At 38.5% G+C, this 20,496-nt stretch overlaps 1 protein-coding gene across 1 annotated transcript in view; it reads right to left on the bottom strand.

Annotated features, from left to right (window-relative positions):
* obscnb (obscurin, cytoskeletal calmodulin and titin-interacting RhoGEF b) overlaps positions 1 to 20,496 on the bottom strand; it is a 368,207-nt gene that overhangs the window by 93,407 nt on the left and 254,304 nt on the right. Inside the window, exons 81-92 of the mRNA XM_078423526.1 lie at positions 20,124 to 20,155; positions 18,865 to 19,017; positions 17,653 to 17,792; positions 16,774 to 16,974; positions 14,489 to 14,568; positions 12,134 to 12,307; positions 9,837 to 9,996; positions 9,059 to 9,175; positions 8,137 to 8,301; positions 6,844 to 7,002; positions 4,568 to 4,745; positions 3,206 to 3,319 (exon numbers count right to left, since the gene is read on the bottom strand). Of these exons, the coding sequence (XP_078279652.1) occupies positions 3,206 to 3,319; positions 4,568 to 4,745; positions 6,844 to 7,002; positions 8,137 to 8,301; positions 9,059 to 9,175; positions 9,837 to 9,996; positions 12,134 to 12,307; positions 14,489 to 14,568; positions 16,774 to 16,974; positions 17,653 to 17,792; positions 18,865 to 19,017; positions 20,124 to 20,155 (1,673 nt within the window). The remainder of the gene's footprint in view (positions 1 to 3,205; positions 3,320 to 4,567; positions 4,746 to 6,843; positions 7,003 to 8,136; positions 8,302 to 9,058; positions 9,176 to 9,836; positions 9,997 to 12,133; positions 12,308 to 14,488; positions 14,569 to 16,773; positions 16,975 to 17,652; positions 17,793 to 18,864; positions 19,018 to 20,123; positions 20,156 to 20,496) is intronic.

Genomic DNA, 20,496 nt, shown 5'->3' with positions numbered 1-20,496 from the left:
TCTGCCATGTATCCGCCCACTCACACAACCTGTCCAAGTCACCCTGCAGCCTTATTGCATCTTCCTCACAATTCACACTACCCCCCAGCTTAGTATCATCTGCAAATTTGCTAATGGTACTTTTAATCCCTTCATCTAAGTCATTAATGTATATCGTAAATAGCTGGGGTCCCAGCACCGAACCTTGCGGTACCCCACTGGTCACTGCCTGCCATTCCGAAAGGGACCCATTTATCCCCACTCTTTGCTTTCTGTCTGTCAACCAATTTTCTATCCATGTCAGTACCCTACCCCCAATACCATGTGCTCTAATTTTGCCCACTAATCTCCTATGTGGGACCTTGTCGAAGGCTTTCTGAAAGTCGAGGTACACCACATCCACTGACTCTCCCCTGTCAATTTTCCTAGTTACATCCTCAAAAAATTCCAGAAGATTTGTCAAGCGTGATTTCCCCTTCGTAAATCCATGCTGACTCGGAATGATCCTGTTACTGCTATCCAAATGCTCAGCAATTTCGTCTTTTATAATTGACTCCAGCATCTTCCCCACCACTGATGTCAGACTAACTGGTCTATAATTACCCGTTTTCTCTCTCCCTCCTTTCTTAAAAAGTGGGATAACATTTGCTATCCTCCAATCCACAGGAACTGATCCTGAATCTATAGAACATTGAAAAATGATCTCCAATGCTTCCACTATTTCTAGAGCCACCTCCTTAAGTACCCTGGGATGCAGACCATCAGGCCCTGGGGATTTATCAGCCTTCAGTCCCATCAGTCTACCCAAAACCATTTCCTGCCTAATGTGGATTTCCTTCAGTTCCTCCATCACCCTAGGTTTTCCAGCCCCTAGAACATTTGGGAGATTGTGTGTATCTTCCTCAGTGAAGACAGATCCAAAGTAACGGTTTAACTCGTCTGCCATTTCTTTGTTCCCCATAACAAATTCCCCTGCTTCTGTCTTCAAGGGACCCACATTTGCCTTGACTATTTTTTTCCTGTTCACGTACCTAAAAAAACTTTTGCTATCCTCCTTTATATTATTGGCTAGTTTACCCTCGTACCTCATCTTTTCTCCCCGTATTGCCTTTTTAGTTAACTTTTGTTGCTCTTTAAAAGAGTCACAATCCTCTGTCTTCCCACTCTTCTTTGCTATGTTATACTTCCTCTCCCTTGTCAGCCACAGGTGTCTCTTACTCCCCTTAGAGTCTTTCCGCCTCTTTGGGATAAATTGATCCTGCAACCTCTGCATTATTTCCAGGAATACCTGCCATTGCTGTTCTACCGTCTTCCCTGCTAGGGCCTCCTTCCAATCAATTTTGGCCAGCTCCTGCCTCATGCCTCTGTAATCCCCTTTGCTATACTGTAATACTGACACTTCCGATTTTCCCTTCTGCCTTTCCATTTGCAGTGTAAAACTTATCATGTTGTGATCACTGCCTCCTAATGGCTCTTTTACCTCTAGTCCCCTTATCAGATCAGGATCATTACACAACACTAAATCCAGAATTGCCTTCTCCCTGGTAGGCTCCAGTACAAGCTGTTCTAAGAATCCATCTCAAAGGCACTCTACATACTCTCTTTCCTGGGGTCCATTTCCAACCTGATTTTCCCAGTCTACCTGCATGTTGAAATCTCCCATAACCACCGTAGCATTACATTTGTGACACGCCAATTTTATCTCCTGATTCAACTTCATTCAAATCTCCATTGAATGTTGTCCCTATCACCTTAAAGCTACACCCTGAATGCCCTGATGTGAATAGAAAAGGTTGAGAGGGATACAATCCCATATGGGCAAATGGGACTAGGTTAGATGGATATCATGGTCAGCATGGATAAGTTGGACCGAAGAGTCTGTTTCTATATTATATGGTTATGATATGGACCAGTTGGAAATATGGGAGATAAGAGTTTAATTCAAACAAATATGAGATATTGCACTTTGCAATGTCAAATGTAAGAGGACGAAATAAGAAGAAATGCACCAGAATGTTGCCGTGGATCTATATAGAGAGGTTAGACTTTGATTATTTTCACTGGAGTATCAAAGGCTGAGGAGTTGCCTGATAAAACTATATAAAATTATGAGTGGCTTAGATAAGGTAGTTAGTCAGAATCTTTTTCCCAGGGTAGAATTGCCAAATACTAGAGGGCATCGTTTTAAGTTGAATGGATAAAAATTAAAAGATTTGCAAGCCAAGTTTTTTTTTACACAGGGAGTAGTAGGTGCCTGGAGCACACTGCCAGGAGGGATGGTGCAAGCAAATACGACAGCAATGTTTAAGAAGGATTTAGACAGGCACATGAACAGACAGTGAATACAGGGATGTAGACCATGTGCAGGCAGTTATGCAGCTTAAATTGGGGTCATGGTCAGCACAAATGTGGTGCACTGAAAAGCTTGTTCCTATGCTGTACTGTGTTTTTGTTTCCTTTCCTAAGTCAGATCACTGAAGCTGATTCTAGCAGTTCCGATCTACTAGCTTAGCAGAGATCAAAAATCTAACCTGTAGTTCTCCTGTCCATGTAGATTTCCTTACATCATTGAACAATTAACTCTTACAAAAACATAGAACGGTACAGCACAGGAACAGGTCCTTTGGTCCACAATGTGTATGATGGCAAGACCAGTTCTTCTCTGCATGTACATAATCCATATCCCTCTATTCCCTGCATATCCACATGCCCACCCAAAAGTCTCTTAAATGCCACTATCGTAGCTGCCTCCACCACCACCCCTGGCAGCATGTTCCAGGCACCCACCACCCTCTGGGTAAAAAAGTTGCCCCGCACATATCCTAAACTTTGCCCCTCTCACCTTAAAGCTTTGCCCTCTAGTATTTGGTATTTCTATCTTAGGAAAAAGGTTTTGACTGTAGCTAATACTCCCTATTCAGGCAAAATTCTTGGAAAACTCCTCTGCACTCCTTCCAAAGCCACCACATCCTTCCTGTAATGGGTGACCAGAACCGTACACAATACTCCAAATGTGGTATAACCAAAGCCTTAAAAAGCTGCACAATGACTTCCTGACTCTTATACCCAATGCCCAAACCAATGAAGGCAATATACCATATGTCTCTCTCTGAAAAAAGAGGCTACTCTGAAAAGATGAAGTAGGATAATAATATTGATGGCTACATGTTTTTACAAGTAGATGTACATTGTGATCATAATGTTTAGCAGTAAAGTAAAACATTACCTTTGTACCATGTGATAATTGGCTTAGGATTTCCAATGACCAGACATGCCAGTTTCACTGTTTGTCCCAGTTTAGCAGTACAATCTGCTAGTTTCTCCACAAATTCTGGAGGATCTAAAAAAACAGGCACTCTTAATTCACAATCTTGTTTATCCATTACATTTTCTGAATTAAAATTCTTGTTTTATTTGGTAATTTAATTATATTATAACAGAAAGAAAACATCAGTTCTACACAACATCCATGGTTGACAGGTTTAAAAAAGAAGCATGGCTCTTTCATAAATCCATTCTCATTTGGGTACACTTCAAAGGGAAATTATGTAACTAGCAAAATATAAAGGGCAAACGAATTGTTATGATGTATTTGGATTTTCAGAAACCCTTCAATAAGAAGCCACCAAGAGATTAAAAAAAAAGAATTCTATTTATCAAAGAAAGTAACTGGTTGAGTTAATTAGCCGAACATGGCATTCCACATGTGGCACACGATCTGTTCAACATTAATAGGATATTTTTAGATTTTTAGATTTAGAGATACAACGCAGAAACAGGCCCTTCGGCCCACCGGGTCCAGGCCTCCCAGCGATCCCCGCACACTAACACTATCCTACACACACTAGGGACAATTAAAAAAAAAACATTTTTGCCCAGCCAATTAACCTACAAACCTGCACGTCTTTGGAGTGTGGGAGGAAACCGGAGCACCCGGAGAAAACCCACGCAGGTCACGGGGAGAACGTACAAACTCCGTACAGACAGCACCCGTAGTGGGGATTGAACCCGGGTCTCCGGCGCTGCATTCGCTGTAAGGCAGCAACTCTACCGCTGCGCCACCGTGACCGCCCCATATATGTGTATTCTTCCGGCTGATCAGAAAGTCCACACATTCTTTATGGTCACCGACACAATTTTTTCCACAAATAAGATGTTGCAGTCAAAATGATGTCAAGGTAAGAAAATAAATTTTAAAATCACATTGTCTCAGATTTGAAAAAAAACCCCAAAGGTCGAGATTGGGACAGACTGCAATGTAAAAAAAGATTTAATTTGCATCTGCATGTGGAAACTTTGGACCACTTCCTGTGGTCAAACATAATTACATAATTCATACCTCAAGACTGACAATGGGTCACTCTAAAAATAGTTGCTAATGGGATGAGTTTTGGAAGGATAAAAAATTTATCCAGGATATATCTATTAAAAAATATCAATCATTACAAAGAATAGGCTCAATATGTGGCTTCACTCTTTTATTATGCGTAAAAAAAATAACATTTCATTATTTGATGTATAATTCTTTTGAGAAGCAACCATAAATTAGATGCACAATTTTTATTTCTTGGGTTTGTCAGGTACTTACTCCACGCAGGAATACTGAAGCGCTGTTGTATGCCACTAATGTCTTTTAACCATGATATCTTTATATTCACAGTTCGTGCTTGGAGAGTATATTTACGCACAGAGTCTTCTCGTTCATGCCAAATTTCAAAGGATCGTTCATCACCTTCCACAAAGTCATTTACATCAATGTTTGTGAGCTAGATGATGAAAAGTAGTGTAAATTCTGAATTATCATTTTAAAAAAATAGATTGTTATTTTGCCTGTTGATATTTCAGACTGACAATTATATGGAAAAACTATTATCCTCCTCAAAAGCCCATAGCTTCTAAGAAGAGTTTTAAAAAATAAACTATATACACGCAATATAATAATGCAATACAAAATATATTTCTGATCAGAGGAATGTTAAATCTGTTTTTATCTTCACAGATGATGCCTGACCTGCTGAGTAGAAAAATAATTTTCTATTTTGAAAAAGGGATGAATTGACTATCAAAATATTCCTAAATGAAAGCAGAAATGTTGTGGCTTGGTTTCAGTTCTGTTGCAGTTTTTTTTGCGTCAATTGCTACAAAATGGCGATGACAAAGCACTGTATCTCAAGTTCAGCACAACTCAAACTTACTCCAGTTTAGAAATGTAATTGGGCTCAAAGTCAAATTAATTGCCATGTGACTTTCTGCTAACCTTTGCAAACCCTTGAGGAAGTTCTAAAAATTAAGTACTTTTAGTATGTAGATGACAAAATAAAAACAGAAAATGCTGGAAATGCTGAGCAGGTCAGGCTGCATTTGTGAAAAGAGAACTGTAACTGTAGTCACTAAAGGGCCTGTCCCACTTAGGCAATTTTTTAGGCGACTGCCAGCGACTGTCATAGTTGTAGCAGATCGCCGAAAAAACGGCGACTGGACCCCCCATGACAATGTCTACGACAAGCTACAACTTACCACCTAGTCGACGTCAAGCTACGGCAAGCTACCGACAACTGGCGACCCAATCGTCGCGACTTAGGACGTCCACCTACGATAGCAGCTACAACAACCTACGACCACACAGGCGGCAACCTACGACAACTGAAGTCAACCTACGTCTATCCGCGACAAGCTATGACAAGCTATGACCCTGTCGGCGACAACTGAAGACAATTCACGTCATTTTGGCCTCCGGTTTTGACGCCGGTACCTGTCGCCGGTTGATGTAGGTTGACGTAGGTAGACGGCAATGGAATTCACTGGTCAGCACCTGACGACAACCTACGACAACACCTACGTCAGGGGACGTCAAGCTGAGATCATTGGCGGCAAACTTACAGTCCCCAAAACTTTTAAACATCTCAAAATCCAGCGGCAACCAGAAAAATGCTATGACTCTTTGGAGACTACTCACGACCATACAGGCGACACCCCCGGTGACAGCCTAGTCGCCTGTAGTCGCCTAAAAAATCGCCTAAGTGGGACAGGCTCTTAACAAACATATGCCAGAAGCTTGCAATATATTTTTTTTCCTTCTCTGGTTAAAAACTCAAATGAAATTTTGGCTGAAAATTATGCCCAAATTGCCATTTTGGCCTAAAGCAAAAACTCAACCCCTGCAGGCAATCAGCATCTGTACACAAAATTGACAGTATGCAGAATTGTAATGCACTTGTTCTTCGAAAGACAAGTTTTCCAACTTTTTCCAATTCTTTAAATTTACTTTCTGTAATAAACATACATTTTTGAATCTTTATCTGTTAAACTGTTTTGTCGTAATGCTATCAATTATTTGCAAAAGTATAAACATCATCACTTGATTCGTATCTTCCATAAAAAATAAGATAAATCATTAATCCCTTCTTGACTGATCTTTCTTGCTAATACCAGGCTGACCATTGACCGATCTGGTGAGATGTTTGCAGAGGTTTGTAACACCGGATGGCTAGCTGGAAACATTAAAAACAATCATACTGTTACAGATGAAAGATTCAGCCTTGGGTTGCAGTTTAGTTCAGCCTTCTGAGTCAAGCAAAGTGAATGTATATGATCATAATCCAGTGGATCAAGCTGGGAATTATTCTTACATGGAAATGATGAAAAATTTTGCTTGGGTGTAATGTTAGCTCCAACATGTGTGAATCTGCTAATACATACTGTCTAGTTGCATAGAATAGCAGCTTTTGATCACACGATAACCAACAAAACTATGGACTTCTCTGTGAGATGGCACAAAAGGACCTTATTTTTGGTATTATGAATCACAACATTTTGGAAGTAACCAACCCAATTCACAGTTGAAAGAAAATATGTAATACCAACCTTCATCAGATTTTTAAAGACATAACATTGTGAATCTGTTCTGCTGTCTCTTCTCGATTTGCAGACCAGTAAATGGTTTTTGAAGAGAAAAACATTACGCTTGTGACCTTTCCATGATAGTTTTGCACCTGGAGCTCCCTCCCATACCAGGAAATGCCCCTTGGAAAAAAGATCAACAATTTAGTGTAATTAAGAACAACTTTGATTTTGCAGAAATGTGCAGCATAATGTTATGTATAGATCTTCAAAATATGCCATACAGAATGAGATGCCAATCCACTCACCAAAAAAGTTATCACAAAGTACCAGCAAAGAAGAAAGAGAATATGTTAGGAGGACACTTATCCCCAAGTTCTCCTGCAAGTCATCACACCATTACATATATTATTTGTTCCATCATCTTTACTAGGTGGAAATAGGTGTACCTTATCCATGCCAACCAAGTTGATGTACTTAGCTAGACCCATTTTCCTGCCTTTAACCCACAGCCTTTTAATCCCTTCCTATTAATATATGTCCAAATGTCTTTTAAAATTCATAATTGTATTCACTTCTACAGATTCCTCTGACAGTTCATTCCCGATATAGACCCTCCTCTGGATGAAAAAGTTGTCCCTTAAATCTCACCCCTCCCACCTTAAGCATGTGCCTATAGTTTTAGAATCTTTTACTCTGGGAAAAGGCTGTTAGTGTTCAATTTACCCATGCCCCCCATGATCTTGTACACCTCAACAAGCCCACCTTTTAGCTTCCCATACTCCAAAGAAACAAGACCCAACCTATCCAAGCTCTCCCTACAACTCAAGCACACAGCCCAAGTAACGTTCAGGTGAGCCTCTTCTGCACTCTTTCCAACTTAATTACATGCTTCCTATACCTGGACGACGAGAAATGTGGTCTCACCAATGACCTGCGCAGCTGCATCATGATGTCCCAACTTTTAAGTCAATACCCATCTCAAAATAGACATGTCTGCCAAATGCCTCCTTCACCATATTGTCAAACCCCTATGGCATTCCACTAACCACAGGACTCCACCTCTCCACAACTATCCTTTGGCTCCTTCCTCCAAGCGAATTTTGAATTCAAATCACTAACTCATCTTGGATTCACTGCGACCCAACAAGTCAAGTCAAAGTCAACTTTATTGTCAATCCTCAGCCAGTTTACACAGACAGAAAATCGAAATACCGTTTCCCACAATCCCGAGGAACAAAGTGCATAAAATTAAGTTAAAATTAAAAAGGCACAGCAAACAACAATCAACATAAAATATAAAATATAGTCAATTACCTGTCTGATTGGGTCACCAAGAGATTCCAAAGTCCCTGGATAGTTCTCGATCATTGAAACATGTAGGTTGTTATCAGCTTGCTTAGGAAGAGCAGATACTACAGCATATGCTTCTTCTAACAAAGCACAGTTTTTATTGCTTCTTGCTTTGTTGCGAATTAGCTCCTGTGAAAGACATGTGAAATAAAAAATTCTTCCATAACTGTGCCATTCTGGAAGTCCTGAACTGGCTGGCCACTTTACCGTCTGTTTCCTAACTGCACCCTGACGTTGTCGCACTCCAGCAATAAATCTGGATTACAAAGGGTTTGAAATCTACTTGTTGCCCACCCAATCAGGTTAGGCCTAGTGCAGTAAGAATAAGCTAATTGCAGGAAACATCCGTGAGCATCGTATAAGTATGATGATTTTTTGAACTAATTGAGTTTGTCTAAATGTTTTTAATTGTTTAAGCATTTTTAACATTTTTTATTTTAAAAAACATAAAACTGATTATTAATAGCTTTTATGTGAGGAACATTTAAAGCTCATTTGTACTATCAACTAATTAGACAATGGACCTGACTTATCTGGCTGTCAAAGCTATTCATGGCTGTTTCGTAAATACAATTTGTTTTGCCCCTACCTGTCCATTCCCACGCCTCAAAATTAGTTGAGCCAGCTGCCATGCAGATATCGCCATTTACAATCTGGACAGGGCCTGACAGCACTGGATCCTCAAAATGTAAAAATACTTACCTCAAAGGTTGGCAAGTCCTTGCCTTGTAGTTTTCTGATTCCCCACACAAACAAAATGTAATGAATCCAAAAGTCTAAATATTTATAACCATTCACTTGGATGCATAAATGAGATGAATGGCAAGACTGACATTTTTAAAATATTAATTAGATTCCAGACAAGCCACTGAAGACCATGACTCACCTTCAGAACAGTTTGGTACTTCAAGAGTCTATTAGAAGGTTTCTCTAAATAAGCATGCATAGGTAGAATTGGGGACTCTGTTTGGTCTTGTGTTGCAGCCACTTCATCTGTATATTTCTGCAAACAATAATAGCAATTAAACAGAAAGCAAAGTTCATTTTTGTACAAAATAATCATCATGATTACAATGTAATCATCTTTTAACTGCACCAATCACACATATAAACTTTACAGAATTAAATACCTCACAGCACTCATGGAAACCTACAATTTCTTCTCTGCTGTTATCAGGCAACTGAAGCATCCTATCAACAACTAGAGAGGGGTCCTGAGCTACCATCGATCTCACCAAAGACCCTTGGACTATCTTTAATCGGGCTTCACTGGATTTTATCTTGTACTGAACATTATTCCCTTTAACCTGTATCTGTACACTGTGGACAGCTTGATAGTAATCATTACAGTCTTTTCGCTGACTCGGTACACATGACAATAAATTAAACTAAACTGGAAACTATTCTCTAACTACCTCTCAGCCATGTTGAAAGGTGGAGCAGGCTTGCCAGACTAAATGGCCTGCTTGTGCTTTTATTTCCTTTGTACTTATTTGGGAATATACTTAGGAAGCAGAAACAATGCCATTATTCAACTGGGATGATTTTATGCAAGAATAAATAAATTAAGTTATTTTACACGATAGGTCTCAAAACAACTGATGCATAAGCAGGGGTAACATCTCACAAATGTTTGGCATACTGTTCTTTAACATACGACTTACATTATAAAAATCCTGGACCATTGGATTCGTGAGAAGAATTTCAGCCTGAACATTTCCAACCAGATATTGCAAGTATTTATCAAATCCATCACTGTTATTGATGAAACATAACGCAAGGTCATCATCTGTCTGACATTTCATAAGGTTCTTCAGGAAGGTGCTGAAACACAGGAAAACATTTCATTCATTGTTTTATTTAAATTCTCAGCAGGTGTCACTGTTGCATTTGGGACACCATCTTTGCCACAGCTTAAGAAGTAAACAGCTCCTTTAGGTTTGGATTTCATTTAGTTCAATGAAACAAGCCCCATGCAATATTTGTTTTTATCTGGCATAGTGGCCGAACAGCTAGTGCTGCTGCCTCACAGCTCCAGAGACTTGGGTTTGCCTGCATTGTGGAGTTTACACAACCTCTTTGCGCCTGTATTAGTTTCCTTCCTTGAGTTCCAGTATCCTCCTACATTCCAAAGATATACTGGTAGATTAATTGGCTATTGTAAATTTCTCCTTGGTATAGAGATTCCTGTGGCTTCCCACTTGTTACTTGTGAAAGTAAAGGTGGCCCATTTAACCTAACACTGATATTTCTGTTTCTTAGCCAATCCCATAGCGTCAATATATTTTCCCCAACCCAGGAGACTCTGATGCAGTAGCCTTCTGAAAATCCAAATATACTTCATGTACTGGATCTCTTATCTACCTGTTAATACATCTGGAAAGATCTCTCACAAATTTGTTGAACACAATTGAACACAATTTCCCTTTCATAAAACTCTGCTTGTCTTATGCTTTTCTACATGTTCTATTACCTCTTTAATTCATGGATTCCAGTATTTTCCCAATGTTGGATGTTAGGCTACCTGGGAATTGTGGAAATCCTTGGCTTGTTTCTGGATGCAAACTATCCTATTTTACACAGGACTTTGCCCAATTTATATTATTATATTATTTTTCAGGAGCTCAGTCTGGAATTACTGCTAAATTCAACAATGTTTTAACTCATCAGAATATATTCCATCCAATTTCTAGGCAACAGTGATAGGAAGAAGGTGGAATGCACATATGCCAGGTGAATGAAACTGTACTTCCAGCTTGCAGATGCAGTGGGAGCTAAATTTGGAGTCTTTGCTCCAGAACTACTGTAGACTTGACTAAACACAAGGAAGAAGAAGAAACATCACACCCGCATGAATGCTGGGAGGAAATATGATGACAGATTTCAGTGATTCTGAAGTCTACAATATTTTCAGAATTTTACAGCTGTCATTAGACTAACTAGTCCATTGGTCAGTGAAATACAGTCCCAGAACTCCAGTGATAGTTGTAAATAACATGTAATAAGTTTTATCTCAGTAGAGCACCGCAAACCAGGCATAGAGTCATACAGCATGGAAACGGGCTCTTTGGCCCAGCTTGCCCACACCGACCAACATGTCCCATCTACACTAATCCCACCTGACTGCGTTTGGCCCATATCGCTCTAAACCTGTACTATCCACGTACCTGTCTATATATTTCTTAAACATTGCGACGGCACCTGTCTCAAATACCTCCTCAGGCAGCTCGTTCCATACACTCACCACCCTTTGTGTGAAAACGTTACCCCTCATGTTCCTATTACATTTTTCCCCCCTCACCTTAAATCTATGTCCTCTGGTTCTCAATTCTTCTGCTCTGGGCGAGAGATTCTGCGTGTCTACCCAATCTATTCCCCTCATGATTTTGTACTCTAGTATCTAGCTTGTTCTGATCAGACCACATGGCAGGTCACATATAAAAGAGACGAGGCCACCCTGTCACTTCAGCCTTCTTAACATGTTGGAAACAGATATGTCTATTTTATTATTTTCTAGTCATTAGTGGGGGCAAGAGTTATAATTTTCAAACCATTTTTCTTACAATATTTTTATTGCAATGTCAACATTTCACACTAGGCATTATTTTCAAAATAATTTCATAGTACAGGCAAATCGGTAGCTCGGCCCTTTGGGTGACTACCAATCCGATCTGCATCGGACTTCCGAGGGCAACTAGTTAGGTGGCGCCTGGGCTGCCCGTGCAAGAAATTAAACATTATATATAAGTTTCTAGCAGTCCATCATGCTTTCGAGACATGGGAGGAGTACCATTAGTGGGTCAGAGGTGTATAGTTGTATCATTATTACGTGACCTCTGCTGGTCCGGCAAAATGGATAATACAGCAAAGCTCTGGAACCAAGGGTGCCGGAACATGGTTGGTGGACCTGTATAAGTTTACAAGAATCTGCATTGTTTTTCTACATTCACATATTACGTACCTGATGTGGAAATCAGTAATTTCATTAATGTTTCGGAAAATTGCTTGTTTGCCATTCACTACTGAAGATGGTATGTTAGCCGCTGTTTCAGTATGTTTTATATAATGGTCCAGAAAGAATTGTAAATGCCTTGTGAACTCTTTTTCAGTTTCAATCAGATCTTGAACAAGAAGGCTGTAATTACATCAATCACAATATGTTATTGGAAGAAAATTAAAAATCTGAATAATATTTCATATTTCCTTTTCGATTCTATTATTGTTTATGTATGGAAGAGATTTAAAAAAAACATATATACAAAAGCCCTTGTTGCCATGAAAAAAAAGTGTTATCCACTTGGACCTTGAAGAAGTAACCATGGCACGTACATACAGTTCATCATTGGAATCAAATATGATACTAAATTTGCGAACAATCTAATTCAACAAAGAGTAAGTGGCTTCAGTTTCTCGACAAGAAAGAATTCATGAAGGCAAGATCGAAGAGGTGCTGAAGCGTATGAATCAAAAGTTTTATTATGGAGATACTAAAGAGGAGAGTGAACTCAGAAAAGTGAAAGTATTCTAAATTGAGAAGTTCATAAGTGATTGGAGCAGGTAATTTAGCAGGTAATTTAGCAGGTAATTCAGCCATTCAGTCATGGCTGATCTATCTATCCCTCTTAACCCAATTCTCCTGCCTTCTCCCCATAACCTTTAACATTCATACTGATTAAGAATCTATCTATCTCTGCCTTAAAAATATCCATTGACTTGGCTTCCACAGCCTTCTGTGGCAATCAATTCCTCAGATTCGCCACTCTCTGACTCTCTTCATCTCCTTCCTAAAGGAACATCCTTTAATCCTTAAGCTATGACCTCTGGTCCTAGACTCTCCCACTAGTGGAAACATCCTCTCCACATCCATTCTATCCAGGCCTTCCACTATTCGGTAAGTTTCATTGAGGTGCTCCTTCATCCTTCTAAACTCCAGCGAGTAGAGGCCCAGTGCCTTCAAACGCTCATTATATGTTAACCCACTCATTCCTAGCATCATTCTCGTAAATCTCCTCTGGACCTTCTCCAGCGCCAGCACATCCATCCTCAGATATGGGGCACACAATTGCTTACAATTATCCAAATGCTCTCTGACTAGTGCCTTATGGAGCCTCAGCAAAAACATCAGTTTTTGAATTCTAATCCTCTCGAAATAAATGCTAGCATTGCGTTTGCCTTCCTTACTACCGAGTCGACTTGCAAATTAACTTTTTGGGAATCTTGCCCCAGCACTCGCAAGTCGTTTGCACCTCCAATTTCTGTATTCTCTCCCCATTTAGAAAATAGTCTACGCCTTTATTCCTATCACCAAAATGCATGACTCCAACTTTGCTATGCTGTAATCCATCTGCCATTTCTCGGTCCACTCTCCCAACCTGTCCAAGTCCTTCTACTTTCTTTATACTACCTGCCCCTCCAACTATCTTCGTATCATCTCCAAACCTGACCACAAAATTTTCAATTCCCTCATCCAAATCATTAATATACAACATGAAGAGTAGTGGCCCCAGTACCGACCCCTGAGGAACTTCACTGGTCACTGGCAGCCAACCAGAAAAAGCTTCCTTTATAGCCACTGCCTTCTGCCATCCACCCAACCTGTTATCCATGACAGCAACTTCCCTTTGATACCATGGGCTCTCATCTTTTTTAGCAGCCTCACGTGTGGCAGGTGCAGAAGGAGATTGAAAACTCAAAGAATGAAAATCCACTCAGAGTCATACAGTTATACAGCATGGAAACATACCCTTCAGCTCAGCTTTTCGATCCTGACCCAAGATGTCTATCTGAGATAATCGCATTTGCCTGTGTTTGCCCCTATCCATCTAAACCTTTCCTGTCTATTTAACTGTCTATAAGTGCATGGTATGCTTGCCTTCATCAGTCAGGGCATGAGTAGAGGGCATAACTTTAAGGTGAGAAAAGCCAAGTTGAAAGGAGGGAAAGTTTTTTTTCGCGCAGAGTGGTGGGTGCCTGGAGTACATTACAAGGGTTGGTTGTGGAGGCATAAGGCCATTTAAAAGGCTTTAAGATATGCACATGGATATGCAGGGAATAAAGAGATATGGATCATGTGTAGGATGGGGAGAATAGTACAACTTGGCATTATGTTGGGTATGGATATTATGGGCCATAGGACCTGTTCCTACGTTCTATGTTATAAACTTTTGTGTATAAGATTTCATGAAACAAATAGTCAACCTGAAAATCAATTTAAAAGATAATCATTTGGTATCAGAGTTTCTTATTTTTAGGACAGGATAATAATAATATTTTTAATAAAGCAAAGTAGAGCAGAAATGGATTCAAGTTTACTCACTAAAACTTTCTCCTGTACTCATCTTCAGATTCAATCTCTCCCAAGAATTCTGAACTTTCCAGAGATAGCTCAGCTGTGAACTAAAGAATGAAATCTTATTACCCGAAAATACAATTCTTTAGTTTACATTACATTATCAGTGAAATAATTATATTGTGTTAAGACACACTGAGAATTCTGGAAATACTCAATATAGTTATACTTCATTACCACAAAATGTTCAGTTTGCAGTAACCTGGCTATAAACCAGGTCCAATAAGTTACTTGTCAAATTAAATTTTATACATTTAAATATTTATTGTCAATTATAATATTTTCTTTCCTCTATACAGGTAGCTTTCCTAAAATGTATTGTGCAAATGATTGCTAATCCAACAATTAAAATGCAAATTCCAATGAACTAAGTGTGGTGATTTTAATATTAATTTGTAATATTGAAAACTGTAAACTTAGAGTAGCATATATTTTTATTTACTTATTTTTCATTACAGATTATTGATAATTAGACCAGCATTTATTACTCATTCCTATATGCCCTTAAAGTGAACGGCTCGGTAGGTCATTTCAGAACCATTTATGAATTATGCATAGGGATGACGAGGTATGGATGACAAATTTATCCTTGGAGGTCATTAGTTACCAACGGGTTTTTATCTCGCAGCCTTATGTTTATTATTGTTAATGAAGAGTGTTTTCATAAAACGCTAGATTACTAAGAATTTGAATGTTTTATAAAACACTAGGTTACTAAGAATTTCAATTCTGCAACTGTATTGGTCTCTGAATTCCAAGTCCAGTAACTTAACCACTGCCCTACTATTGTGCTCTCTAAACATTGTACATGCTTAAAAGTGTAATTTACTTTTTTCTATTTTTTTAATTGAAGATTTTTTAAAAACTTTGGATTGTAATTTATTCTGCACTTATCATTACTATTTGTGCCAGCAACACCTATTGGTACATAGATTCAACAGATATCACTGATTCAGGTTTAGATTTATTATCGTTGAATATACCAAGGTACAGTGAAAAGCTTTGTTTTGCATGTTATCAAAACAGATCAGATTTAGCATACAGATACTGTCAGTTCAAACTCAAGTTTGTTATAATAGATAGAAAATGGGGAAGATAGAGTACAAAATATAGTTCTTCTAAGACCTATTCTATCAATTGTCATCCCACCTTCTCTGCAAATTAAAACTATCTTGTTTTCTTTTTCCCAGTTCTGATAGCTTTCAACCTGAAACTGTAACCCTGTTTCTATTTCCACAGAAGCTTCCCAACTAAATTTCTTTTAGTTTCAGATTTCCGGTATCTGCTGTTTTAAAAAAAAATTCATGAATGCTTTGGTACACATAAAAGTATTTTCAATTGCAGTATCATTATTTTATATATTTCATTAAATATATTTAAGGAATAAAGTTATTTGAATAAGTATAGTCTAGTTTATCTAGTATAACTGATAATTATATATTTATCTGTTGCGCTGTTGCATTTAATGTGCCTGGAAAGCTGCAGCAAGTAAGAATTTAATTGTTCCAAAACCAGTGCACATCACAATGAAATGCTCTTAACGCTTTTGATTCTTGAGAAGAAAATGTTTAATCCTAACAAAGATATAGAGTGCATAACAACCTTGAAAAGGGTGGCAAAAGGTGTTGTTATTCCGGCCAGATCCAATATCTTATTGGTAGAAATATTTAATGTCAGGTGGTCTAGTGATCTGCTGGTGAGAAGATCAGGAGAAGGTGGCTTGGCCAAATTGGAAGGAAACACCAAGGCTGGTGAGGCTCAAGACCCTGTGGGTGGGTGAGGAACTCAGGCGCATAAAACCCACTAGAAAATAGCTATAAGCAACCAATCTGTGTTGCTTTTACCTAACAATTCATCTCTGGTTTGATAAGTAACTTTTCAAGCTCGGTCTGATAATTTGATGTATTGAGAATGGCTTGCAAAGCAGTATTGTCATTTTCCCACCAAATATCCTGCTTAACTGCTCTAAAAGTTGCATTTAAGTCAGTGGAATTAGGTAAATGACAGGGCTCACGTTATCTACCTGCTATTTGTTTTTTGCAAAGTGGGTAATTTTAAAATTAGTGCTTTGAGTCTAATTGCCCTTAGTTAAATTTCAAGATATAATTTTTACTATTAAGCAACTGGTGAGCAAATTTTCTGCTGCACTAACATAAATTCCAGTTTATAATTCTCTGTTTAAAAGAAAATAATTTAACGTTTGCACAGGTATTTATCCTTGACTGATATTTAACTCGACTTGTAAAATTTACCTTTAACCTTTTGTCCAGGTAGGCAGGAGAAACCCAACCCTGCCTGGCTGGTGTGGATTTCGTAGGCTTTGTCCTAACCAGCCATTTGAGTGGATGTGCAGAGTCAAGAACTTCCACATATTGCCGTTCTTTGAGATGAATGGACTCCTTTTCTGTTGGCAGTGGATTGTAGTCTGCTGTAGCCATGTAAATGTCAAAAATCTACCATGTGGAAAGTAAGGTATAATATTTTTAAAGGAAATGCTATTTCTTATTTTTAGGACAGGATAATAATAATATTTCTTATTATAAGATCATTTTATATATTTCCATTGAAGCAGTACATATGCACAACTGTATACTAACCCACTAACTATGCAGTTTCCTCTCATGAGAGTTAATATTGCATGCATGAGGCTGAACAGTGTAAATGGAAATTATTTGACTCTGGCAATTGAACTTCAGCCTGTCCTCAAATGTCAGACAGATTCCACCCTTGTGATCGCAACTAATCTGTTTTTGATTAAAATCAACTTGTGTGAAAATAGATGTACATCAGGAATGGGAAGAAAGTCAAGAAAATTACAGTAGTCGGGTATTACGCAAAAATTTGAAGCAATGGGCTGACATGTTCCTGGATCCTGATGGAATCATCCTAGTACCTTAAAAGATGTGGTTAGTGAGTTAATGTTCCTAGATAAGGACACAATTCCTTTAAATTGGAAAGCACTTAATTTAGCTCTGTTAATCATAATGTAAAGGAGTAGTAAGTAGGAAACTGTGGGTCAGTTACTATTGATTATAGGAAAACATTTAAAGTTATTATTAATTTAAGCAGAACAAATATACTCAGACAGCTCTTTTTTTGTTGTAATATGAGAGTTTCAAAGTATACTCTACCTCGCCTCTGGTTTCTGCATCGTCAGATTCAGAGGAGGATTCATTGACAATCGAAGAGGGCCTGGATCTACCATGACGTGGAGATGGAGATGGAGTTTTGCCTTCTTCATCACTTTCTGCTCCTGGAACACGTAATGAAGCTGAAAAACAATTTAAATGTTTGCATTATTTTACCACTACTTTTCCATTTATCATTTTTTAACTATGCTTTTCAGCACGTGCAGGATGCCATTCGCTTTTTAACACTAATGGAATCCTGCACCCGTTGTAATTCACTTGGATTTTTTGGAAAATGCTCAATATTTATTTATTTCGGTAAAAAGAAAATTATAATATATTCCTCAATGAAAACAACCATTTTCATCTCTGCTTCTGCCAAATCACATGATTAAAACCAATATCCCACAAAAGAAAAAATCATGCAGGCAACTCTATGTTAATCTCCCAAATCATTGGAATAACTGCGGTCAGGCAAAATCTACAGAGGAAATGGACAGGAGACATTTCATATGAGAACATGCTTCAGAACTGAAGGTCTCCGATCTGAAACAACACCTGTCCATTCCTTCCAGAGATGTTGCCTGACATGCTGGTTACTCCACTCATCAGTCTGAAGAAGGGTCTCGACCCGAAAAGTCACCCATTCCTTCTCTCCAGAGATACTGCCTGTCCTGCTGAGTTACTCCAGCATTTTGTGTCTACCTTATGCTGGTTACTCCATTACTTTGAGTCTTACTCAAGGTTCCAGCATCTGCCGTTCCTTGTATCTCTATAATCTCCCACAATGGTGAGATTTAAGCTTCACATTATTCCATTGTGTGCTCTTTTCAATACTGAGATAGAATGGGACAAAGGTAGATGAGGATATTTAGAAATAACGCACTTGAAAGGAATGGATGGATCCAGTCACATGGAGATAAAAAGGGGTATTAAGAGCAAATGGGTAATGAAAATGTAATTCTGCTTAAGGAGTTAAGGCTCAAACATTGGTATAGAACAAGACTGAGCTTCAGCCAAATTCTGTACAACATGCGTCTTACATTTGAGTGTTTGTATGAGCTGATTCTGTTAACGTATTTTGGTGGAAGTTACATTATTTACCAGCTTTCTTGAAACGAGATTAGGTTAAACTAAATTTTATAGAGATTATAGATTTCCAGTGGCTGCAATTCTTTGCTCTTTGCTTAAACTAATCTAACTGTCCTCACCCACCTTGGGTGATTTTTGCAGAGACGATTTGTGTAATCTGAGATGTTAATTTTTGTAGGAATTCTTCTGTTCCAACATCAGCTAGCAAAAACTGAGGCAAGGCTGTGGTTGCAGTAACTTCTCTTCTGATATCTTCTGTCAGAATTTCTCTCTGTTCTGCAACATAATGAAATAACATTTCAGAAAGTCAAAAGGTAGTTCAGGATCGAAACAGGCCCTTCAGCCCAACTTGTCCATGTTAACAAGGTGTCTACCAAGCTAGTCCCGTTTGCCTGCATCTGACTGGTATCACTTTGAACTTTTTTGATCCATATCTTTATAGCCTAAGCCATCCAGTTCCAGTAACGTCACTGTGAATCTTTTCTGTGCTATTTCCAGCTTAATGTCATCCTTCCTATAGCTAGGTGACCAGAACTGTGGTCAATGCACCAAGTATGGTCTCACCAATAACTTGTACAATCCCATGTTGTGTACTCAATGTCCTAAGCAACGGAGGGAAGTGTGCCGAACACTGCCTTTACCACCCTTTCTAATCGTGTCACCATTTTCAAGGAACTATGTACCTGCATTCTTAGGTGTTTCAGTACTACAATCCTCTCTATGGCCCTGTTATTTACTCTAAGTCCTGCCCTTGTATAACTTATCAAAATGCAACACCTTGTACAAACTGAGTTAAATTCCATTTATGATTCCTTGGCCCACTTTCGCAGTTGATCTCGATCCTGTTGTAATCTTAATAACCTCCTTCCCTGTCCCATACACCTCTCATTTTAGAGTCATCCTAAACATACTAACCACATTAACAACATTGTCATCCAAATCATTAATATAAATGACACCTGCCAATGAACCCAGCATTGGTCCCTGTGGCACATCACTGGTCACAGGTCCACAATCTTAATGACAACCACCCTCCATGACCATCCCATCTATTTTCAGCAAACAAAGCCAATTTTGTAGCAAAGAAAACTAGAAGACCATTTGAGTTTCAAAATCATTAAAAATATATAAAATTAAATGAAATGCATTTTGAAAATTTTGGTTGGTATTTAATATCTTGTGAATCAAACGCAACTTAGTTTTATTTGAAACACAAAGTATTTATGTACATTATGTAAATGTGTACTAGCTATACAAGATACATAGGTACAGTGCTGCTTTTTTTCAATTTGTCTTTTTAACACGACAAAATTCGAAAAGGACAGGCTTTAAAATGTTTTGATAACTATATATATTTTAAAAAAACGTACAAAGGTACTCACTTTTCTCTAATGCTTTATGATCAGGTTCTTGTCTACAGCACACAGAGCCATAACATCATTGTCACACAGTTGAAAAGAAACAAAGAAATCAATGTGAGGGATTAAAAACATTATTTTTCTGCCTATCTGCAACATTTTGTTTTATTCTTTACATCTAATCTTAGCTTTTATTAGTTTTAAGATGCAACTATCACTAGAGATTTTATCCACATCAATATTTTTTCCAAATCCAAATGTTCTGTGGTTTAATAAAAATAACCTATCTTCTAGGACACTGGCGTCAAATACTGTGCCCTGCACTGCTGCACTGTGTCCTGCACTGCTGCACTGTGCCCTGCACTGCTGCACTGTGCCCTGCTCTGCTGCACTGTGC

The sequence above is a fragment of the Rhinoraja longicauda genome, chromosome 2 (genome assembly GCF_053455715.1).
Source record: "Rhinoraja longicauda isolate Sanriku21f chromosome 2, sRhiLon1.1, whole genome shotgun sequence".
NCBI lineage: Eukaryota > Metazoa > Chordata > Chondrichthyes > Rajiformes > Arhynchobatidae > Rhinoraja > Rhinoraja longicauda.
This window is presented reverse-complemented; position numbering and strand designations above follow the sequence as displayed.